The sequence below is a fragment of the Nymphalis io genome, chromosome 6 (genome assembly GCF_905147045.1).
Source record: "Nymphalis io chromosome 6, ilAglIoxx1.1, whole genome shotgun sequence".
Lineage (NCBI taxonomy): Eukaryota > Metazoa > Arthropoda > Insecta > Lepidoptera > Nymphalidae > Nymphalis > Nymphalis io.
In genome coordinates, this window is record NC_065893.1 from 8,743,476 (window position 1) to 8,753,688 (window position 10,213).

Below are 10,213 nucleotides of genomic sequence, written 5' to 3' on the forward strand. Positions count from 1 at the left end.
CAAGGAACGAGATAGACTTTATCATCTCGAATAAAAGGCACATATTTAGAGATGTTTCAGTGATCAACAGGTTTAATACCGGAAGTGATCACCGCTTGGTTCGAGGCACTCTAAATATCAACTTAAAAGCCGAAAGATCGAGAATGATGAGGTCTACTCTCCGACCTACCATGCTCCAAGCTGCTCAAGGCTCCGAAAAGTTCCAAATGGAACTTCAAAATCAATTCACCGCGTTGGAAACCATAAGCAGCATTGCTGAGAGAACCGACACGCTGGTCAAAATACTGCAAAATACATCCCGCAAGTGTTTTCCGCCACAGAGAAGAGACAACGCACCAAAACTCTCTGCTGAGACACTCGAGCTCATGAGAAAACGACGAGAACTACCATCGTTTTTGTCAGATAAGGCCTAATCGAATTATAAAAACTCTGACGCGACGCGATCTCCGACGCTCCAATACCCGTGCCATCAAGGCTGCGATTGAGCAAAATCGGGGATCGAAAGTGTTCGCTCGCAAGTTTGGGAGGCCGCCTCTGACAAAACTTAAAACTGAAAATGGTGGGGTCGTTACCTCTAGGCCTGAGATTGTCGGAGAAGTAGAGAGGTTTTATGGGCAGTTGTTCTCTTCAAGATCAGATAAACCCGTGGGAATCAGTATTGATGACCAGCGCGCCCCTCTTATGCGCCATTACTCCGAGGAGCTCCCGGTCGTTGACCAAGGAGAGATTAGGGCGGCTCTAGAACAGCTTAAAAACAACAAAACTCCGGGAGATGACGGAATCACAACAGAGTTGCTTAAGGCAGGCGGGACTCCGGTCCTGAAAGAGCTAGCAAGCCTCTTTAATTCCGTCATCCAACATGGCAAGACCCCGGAAACGTGGAGCGGGAGCGAGGTGGTACTATTTTTCAAGAAAGGTGATAAAACCCTCTTGAAAAACTACAGACCAATCTCCCTCCTGAGTCACGTGTATAAGCTGTTCTCAAGAGTCGTCACGAACCGTCTCGCCAGACGACTTGACGAGTTCCAGCCCCCAGAGCAAGCCGCCTTTCGATCAGGCTACAGCACCGTGGACCACATCCATACTGTTCGGCAGATTGTGCAGAAGACCGAAGAGTACAATCAGCCGCTGTGTATGGCATTTGTGGACTACGAGAAAGCCTTCGACTCCATCGAAACCTGGGCAGTGCTCGACTCATTGCAGAGATGTCATATCGATTGGAGATATATCGAGGTACTGAGATGTCTGTACAACGCCGCTACGATGACTGTCCACATCCAGGACTGTAAGACGAAGGCGATCCAACTGCGCAGAGGGGTGAGACAGGGGGATGTAATATCCCCGAAACTGTTCACCAACGCGTTGGAAGACGTTTTCAAAACGCTGGATTGGACTAGGTATGGAGTCAATTTAAACGGCGAGTACATCTCACGCCTTCGATTTGCCGACGATATCGTCATCATAGCAGAGTCAGTGGAACAAATCACCGAAATGCTGCGTAGCCTAGGCGAGTCTTCCCGGTGTGTCAGTCTTGGTATAAACTTGGACAAGACCAAGGTTGTTCAATAGGCATGTCGTGCCGGGACCGATATACGTCGAGGGGAAACCTCTCGAAGTTGTTAGTGAATATACCTACCTAGGACAGATAATACAAGTCGGTAGGAACAACTTCGAGAAGGAAGCCGATCGAAGAATTCGCTTGGGATGGGCAACATTTGGTAACCTTCGTCAAGTCCTCAAGTCGTCTATACCGCAATGTTTGAAGACGAAAGTCTTCAACCAATGCGTCTTACCTGCCATGACATACGGTGCCCAAACGTGGACACTAACTGCGGGACTAGTCCACAAATTCAAAGTCGCTCAGCGTGCTATGGAGCGAGCTATGCTCGGAGTATCTTTGAAGGATAAGATCAGAAATGAGATTATCCAGAAAAGAACCGGAGTCACCGACATAGCTTGCAAAATTAGCAGGCTGAAGTGGCAGTGGGCTGGTCACGTATGTCGTAGGACCGATGGCCGTTGGAGCAGACGAGTCCTAGAGTGGAGACCGCGAATCGGCAAGCGCAGCGTAGGGCGCCCTCCAGCCAGGTGGACCGACGACCTTAAGAAGGTGGCGGGCACCAACTGGATGCGGGAGGCGGAGGACAGGGAGCTTTGGCGCACCTTGGGAAAGGCCTATGTTCAGCAGTGGACAACGATTGGCTGTTGATTGATTGATTGATTGAATGATTGCGTATATAAAAGACTACATGACGTTTTTTTATTAATAGCATCGGATGTTCTTTTCAAAAAAAAATTCCTCTAATTAAATTTGTTTTACTCTAAATTATAGTCAAATAATATTTCACATTTCACAAGTGTACGTATCAAATGTTTTAGTGTCGTCTTTTTAAGCTGCTCAATTTCTTTACCTTTCTATCGAACAGACAATAAAATTGGCTTGACAATCGTAGAAGAAAATAGCGACATCAAATTACAGGAAAAAGCAGCCTAATAGAAAAAATGTCATTAGTTTGCCAAATGTCATATACATGGTTACCTAACATTCTTAGTTTTGAATTTTGCTCGAGATACTTCGGAGCGTCGTGTTCTATTTTGTGATTTTTACACATTGTGCACACGATTGCACATGCATAAAAATAAACTATTCGCTGTTGGTGAATCGTTTTTACTATACTATACAATATAAGATCAAATAGTTAAATAATCAGCTTTATTATTTATATTTTATTTACAAAAATAAACGACTAAGTTTTAATTAACGCCTAGCGAATGACGATGGTTAATAAGTTTACATGAAATGGTAACTATCGGTTAAAACGGCGTAAAAATGTATAATTCCCAAATAGATCAAATCTATTGGAATATAAACATTTATACTGAATAAATGCACGTAATTGTACTAAGCTTTTTTATTAACGTTACATTAAAGTGAGTCGTCATTCTGATAGTAGGCGTAGAAATTCTACATAAAATAACTTGTTTTTTAAAAAGACATAAAGAAACAAATACACATTTATTCAGCATGGTTTGGTAATATTTGGAAATTATAATAATTGGATGAAATATATGAATAAGAGGAATATTGCGAAATGATAAGCAGCTTAACGAGAAAGTTTACGTCTTCTCCAATAATAATATAATATTTAAAATGATTAAGATTCTTCTATGAAAGAAGGGAATAAACAACCAACAAATACTGTTGGTAGGGCTTTGTGCAAGCTCGTCTGGGTAGGTACCACCCACTCATCAGATATTCTACCGCAAAACAGCAATACTTGATATTGTTGTGTTCCGGTTTGAAGGGTGAGTGAGCCAGTGTAATTACAGGCACAAGGGACATAAAATCTTAGTTCCCAAGGTTGGTGGCGCATTGGCTATAAGCTATGGTTGACATTTCTTACAATGCCAATGTCTAAGGGCGTTTGGTGACCACTTACCATCAGGTGGCCCATATGCTCGTCCACCTTCCTATTCTATAAAAAAAAAAAACAGACAACAACTAAAATAAATGTGACTAACCTTTCTCATTGTGGATACCCATACCTAGTTTTAAAAGATTTAATGTTTTTACTAATTTTATGCAGCTAATTAATATTACCGTAACCGATGGCTAACAAATGTTTTAAGCTCAATAAAATATACGTAAAACTTTTTATTCCCTAAGTCTCTCTATAGAAGTGTGTCCAAGCAAAGTCTAATATTAAATACGATTCAATCCTACTATGGTTAAGCTGTATGTTTGTTCACAGTCCGGCAAGAGAACGAGCGGCTGATGCACGACGTCCTACAGGCGGGAATCGCCAATCGCACCCTGTCGTCGGGGGCATTGCGCTGACGCCGCGCTATTCGCCGCGCCCGCGGCTCGATAACATTCGGCCTGCTGCCGCACCGCCCGAGGAGCCTCCGGACTTTACTCCTAGCGTGGACTTACCTTCCACTCCCCACGACACGCGACCAGTGCCTACAGAGGATACACGCAGCACGCCGGTGAGCAGGGCCGATGTGGGCCTAGCGTGATTCGGTTGGAATACAAAAGTGTCTGTTCCAAGCCTGCTGATATAACGCGCATGGAAATAAAACGAACAGATTGTGTAGCATTGCAGGGCGGGTTCTATTCGAGAAATGTGTGGTTTAAAAGTGTAGTTAGATTTTGTGAAATTGTGAATGATAAATACGATGTTAATTGTTGTAATAGATAATACTATAATATATATTATGAGTTTGTATTGAGATAAATAGGCAGTACCTATTTCCCAAATATCGGAAACAGGTCATGCCTGTTGCCAGAAGGATATAGATTAAATTATGTTAGTTAGTGGTTAAATTATGATTATAACCTTTTCACTGTATGAACTAATGAAACCAAAATTACACTAATCTAAAATTGTTCGTAAATAACGCATCAATCATACTTATTATTAAAGTGCACTATCAATCTGCAAACAATAACAATCAATTTAGCACGAAATATAATATAAAACAAATATAATAATGTATTAAATAAAATTACTGTTCTAATATACGGGATCAATTAACTTGATAACTACAAGTGTAATCTAGTCAATTTTTATATTTGTTTTCAACGGACAATTTATATAAGCTCGATTATTTTAAATATTACCACGTCATGGGGTTCGATTATGTATGATTATTAACATATTTTACCGATTACGCCGATTACAAATCTTCTAATCTTACTTATAATAATAATATTAAAATTTATATAATATTTGCAAAAAAAGTTGAACGTCATTTCATGTAACTTTGCTCATATATTAATTGCAAAGATGTGCCTAATTGGTATTGTGGCTATCTTGTAAAGCTGCAAATCTCAAGATCGATCGACCCAGGGTCGAGTCAATAAAATGTTAATGGGTTTTCTGTGCTGATTTTCCTCGAAAATCACGTAAAAACCAGGTCTATCCGTATATGATATCTGATCGATCTAGCTGAATTGCCGTCCCATCGGATTTTGAGGGTCAGGCAATATAAAATGTACCTGTGTTTGCGCAAACACAACTATGTCGTGCACAGTTGGCTAGTTTTTGAAATTGGTCGTCATAGCCAAAATTTGATCAAAAGATTATTTTAAAAGCAGTATCTGATTTGTTTATGTTTTATAATATTGTCGCCGGTCGTGAACCACATTATTCCTTTTTATTGAATAGGCCTATTTCGAATACTAGGGGATTCCTCACTCATTTTCTTTGACCTACGAGTCTAATGTAAAGAGCTTGCATAGATTCCATGGCTATACACAGTTAAAACTTAATACTTACTTACAATTAAGTCAAAAAATAAAATACCGTATTACCAAAAAAATTATTGTACAGGAAAAACAACTATTTTTTAAAATTATTTTTCTTACTTTTTATAGATGAGATTAAGTTTGGGTGTATATTATGAACTTATATCTACTTAGTTTTCCATTTATTTTTCTTGCGCGGTCTTTAAAAATAATTATTTATTTATTTTAAGTTTACTAGTGAGTTTAGTTCCAGTAGTCATGTTTTAAGTTTGTTAGGGAGGTAACGAGTTTACTAAAAATACTTTTCTTTTATAATATTGTCTTAAACAATAGCTCCTAATATACCCTCAAGTATTACTTTGCACAGTTTGAGCATTATTTTGACGGAAAAAGATTTATGCTTAATCCAAAACTCATCTTGTGTTTAATTCTAAAGACTTTTTGTACACTTATTACATTTTAATACGATATATATGATCTTTCTGGTCTTGTTTAATATGATGTAATATTAAAAATGATTTTACTTAACTATTTATTAGTTATAATTAAAAGTATAAGAAAAAAAGATAGAATAAGTACAATATAATAATTGTAATGTTTTTTTTCTTTGGTAATAATTTTTTATTTATTTATACACAAAATGTGTGTTAAAATGGCTTTCTAGTCATGAAGAAAAACAAGCCATTTGAGAAACAGTAACATAATACGAACAATAAAGTCTGTCTATCAAGTCTAGTCAATGAGCTTCTAACCCGTTGCTGTATCTGATAAGAATAAGAGCTTTTGTATTGTAGTTATTGTAGCCATATTGTTATACAGAACGGCGAGAATGAATACTACCTATTCTTGTTATTGTAAAGAGTAAAATCAATGAGTATGCTTCAATAGCGTTGTCGTATTTAACCACAACCTAAATGTACCCGAGTAATTGAATAAAGTATATATTTTACACTTATTCCGTTATGATTGCAGCACATGTTCCAGAAGAAAATTGAAAGGAGAATATCAAGTTAGCAATATATAATTATTGAATTAATTTCAATATACGAAAATGACGGCGCTATCAAGAATGCAATGTATCTCTGTATTACATGATTGTGTAAAATGGTTTAGATTTTAAATGTAGGATATATTAATACGAGATTACGTTATCTGAATAGTGGTCATAAGTGATTCAGCAAAGTAGATAATCGTGTCCTTTATATATTTTATTGAAGTCTATTTTAATTCATTATGTAATAGTTAAAAACTGGAATTACATACGTCTTATTATAAATACTTAAACTGACGAAGTTTTATTAATGTTCCGTAATGGATTAGTAAAATAAATATGTTCTTAAAATATTTAATGAATGTTTAGCTATAATATTATATTATTATTATTATATAAACACAAGACAATGTACTAAGTATGTTTAAGCTGTTCCTATAATGGACGTTGAATATTTATCTAATAAATCTCAAAACGCTATAATCTAAGTAAATCTGTCTTGATGTTTAATTTAATACATAGATAGCTCTAGAAGTTCAGGTATATTATATGTATGTTTGTTTTACCTGATAGGAAGTTCATCCGTCTATGTACACTGTCTGTAGAAAACAATCAAAATATTGGTGTGCATACTATACGAATTAAATGTTTGATGTAATCTAGTTTAACAGTTTCGTGTCAACTCGTCTTAGCAACTTACGGCTTGTAATCCCTATTTATGAAAAATCAAACAATACCCATATTAAGTATACCAATCATAATAAAATATCGCAAAATGTATTTAAAAAACAGAAATAACTTTTTCATTGCTATTTAAACACGTCTTGATTAAAAGTAGATACATATGGACTATTTATGTATTTATTTGTAATTTAAATTACGCATTTAATAACAATTTAACGTAGACACGAAACAATAATCAGAAATACGAATAATAACGAATATATGTTATAAAATTAAATATACGTATTAGTGTAAATCGTGATTTGCATCCCCTCCTGTCTTCAAGTGATACGTTAAGCTACGTGTTCAACTGGTATTTGGTAATCTCAAAGATTTTCGGCTCGCGCGAGCTGTCTCTAGTCGGCTGTACCTACTAGAAATATTCCATTTTAAGCGAGACCTATTAAAGTACTTAGCATTAGACAAATGAAACAAAAAATTTTTACAGTTGTTTGTTGTAAATGTCAGTTTTAATTAATCTATTTTACAAACAAAACCTGTTTAATAAAATACTTTATAAATATCATGTTGTATTATTTATGATTTTTCAATTGTTTTGAAATGCGTCAATTTGGAATGATTATGTGGGCGATTTTCTAACAAAGGGTAAACTTGGGAGAAAGGTTGGGGAACTGAAAAGGTAGGACGGGGCGGAGTGCGCATTCCTCTCGAGGTGCCATTTCAACTATGCGGCGGATGCTGCGCAGCGCTACCCGTGTTTCTCCGGGACTTTATATACAACGATATGTTACAAATATTCGCATGCCTTCAATAGCTTACTGATATTATTTTACAAAAATGTATTCGCTTTTATAGGGTCATTTACTTTTGTTAAAGCGATCGCTATCGCAACAAAGATTTAGAATTCGTTGAAAATGGTTAAGTTTCATGGTCATATATTTTATTTATAATATTTTCATTGGTTATTGCTCAATGATTAAGGCATTATCGAATTATGCTAAGGTTACGGGTCGGTGTTTAATACAGGAAACAAATATAATTGTAAATACCTGAAAACTAACATAAAACTATCGGGTAAATTAAATCAAGCTTATTTTAACTACTAAGCATACATGTACAGCTCAGATTTAAATTTTGCTTCGCTTCCCTCCACACAATTAAAGTACAATAATGTATAAAAGGTAGTATAATAACTTTATTATCTCAAATATTGTTTTTTTATCTTTTATTGCAGTCATTATAGTCATTCATTAGAAATTGCGCCATTCGAATATGCGTTTGCACAAGTGACGAAAGCTCCGTTCGAAGCTCGGGGCGCTAATTAATTGTTTCGGTAGCGGCGCGGGCGGCGGGTCGGTCGATAGAAAAATTGTATTTTTAGATTTTTGTATTTACTTCGAAAAAGCTTGTGATATTTTTGGAAATAGTGTTTTCAAAACATACGCATTAGTATATACCCAAGTTTACTACTATAATTTACAAACTTAGTGGAATGGAAAATTTCCATTGTTATGCCGTATCAAACAAAGCCATTTATGGTTATTTAGGCCTATAAAGACATATAAATCGTCAATGTTGTAAATCAAATAGACTACATAGTTTTCTTCATATGCAATAAAATATTATTTTATACGAACTGTGGAATAACGAAGAAGGTGCACCCTCCTAACCCCTCTTTTACAAGTACGGTCAAGAAAATTATTGTATCATGTAATACAATTCTAAGCATTACTGTTTGGCAATAGAATATGTGATGAGTAATATCGCATATTGCAAAATCCTACCAGAAAGTAGCCAAACATCTACATATCTCAGACGCCTAAAAAAAATTAGTTTTTTTTTATTGAATAGGAAGGCGGACGAGCATATGGGCCACCTGATGGTAAATGGTCACCAAACGCCCTTAGACAATGGCATTGTAAGAAATGTCAACCATCGCTTACATAGCCAATGCGCCACCAACCTTGGGAACTAAGATGTTATATCACTTGTGACTGTAATTACACTGGCTCACTCACCCTTCAAACCGGAACACAACAATAACAAGTACTACTGTTTTGCGGTAGAATATCTGATGAGTGGGTGGTACCTACCCTGACGAGCTTGCACAAAGCCCAACCAACAGTAAAGTAAGTATTAATTACGATACTGTAATAATATGGTAATATCATCTTCGTTGGGTTTGTAACTATGTTGGGTAACTTTTATTTTATACCGTAGTCAAAATTTTTAAATTAAAATGTGCTCTGAACAAAATTGTATTTTTGGATTGTGAGCATTTTTGTAGCCTTAATAAGAAAACTTTTAATATGTAGTCGGTGTTAGTTAAATATTATATACATTTTAATAAGACCGTTTTAATAAAAAAAGTGCCTTGATTATTATAAAAAAAACTTGCCTGAATTAAATTAATTTTCTTTAAAATATTATTTGAATTAATGTATTATCTCGATGTGGTACTACGGAAACAAATATACTAATCGTCAGCAGACTTACCTTTTCACATATAAGAATTCTGTTAGAACTTTTAATCTAAAATGATAAATGTTTACCCTTACCTTAAAATTTTGTTGTTTACATTGAATAAGATAATCACGAAATTTGTTTTTTGGATTTTAAAATCAAATTATGAATAGTAAACTATTAATTTATCAGTGATAAAACAGGTTATTATAAGCAAACTACGAGTATACAGCATTAGGGTGGGAGATTGTTTATTTACATAATATATCTATATCAAAAATACAAAAAGACCTATATTCATCGTTATATACATATATTTATTGTGATTACATATAATATTATGAGTTGTATGATATTTAATCTAAAAAACGGTTATTTTTATATTTGCCGGAAAGGCAAATGACTACTCCACCTGATAAGTGGTAATAGAGTCCAAACGCGGCGACGGCCTAGTACCCAAACAACATAGACAACATAGATAGACGACCCAAGAAAGGTTTTTTTTTGTTTTGATCCCTAAATGAAAAGCGCAATGAAAGTAGTAGTTTTATTGATAGAAAAACGAAGAAAACTTATTGGCATGCAAACGTTTTTAAAATTCAACTCTAAAAAGTGTAAAATATATTTTGAACATCTTTACAGGAATACATTTGTTTTTCAAATCTTACTTTCTTATAAAAAAAAACACAACATTCAGAGCTTCTTGAAAAATCGTTTTTTTTAAATTAAGGGAATGAAAATGGTTTGTAATAGAAGGCGAGAAAGGGAGTTGAATGGAGTATGTCTATACTCCATTCAACTCCTATATTGTATACGATACTTTT

The 10,213-nt window shown here is 35.3% G+C and overlaps 1 protein-coding gene across 1 annotated transcript in view; it reads left to right on the forward strand.

Moving 5' to 3' along the window:
• Window positions 1–4,145, forward strand: part of LOC126769230 (uncharacterized) — a 79,625-nt gene extending 75,480 nt beyond the window's left edge. Inside the window, exon 6 of the mRNA XM_050487866.1 lies at window positions 3,753–4,145. Coding sequence (XP_050343823.1) covers window positions 3,753–3,838 — 86 coding nt within the window. The 3' untranslated portion in view covers window positions 3,839–4,145. The remainder of the gene's footprint in view (window positions 1–3,752) is intronic.
• Window positions 4,146–10,213: the final 6,068 nt, after the last annotated feature.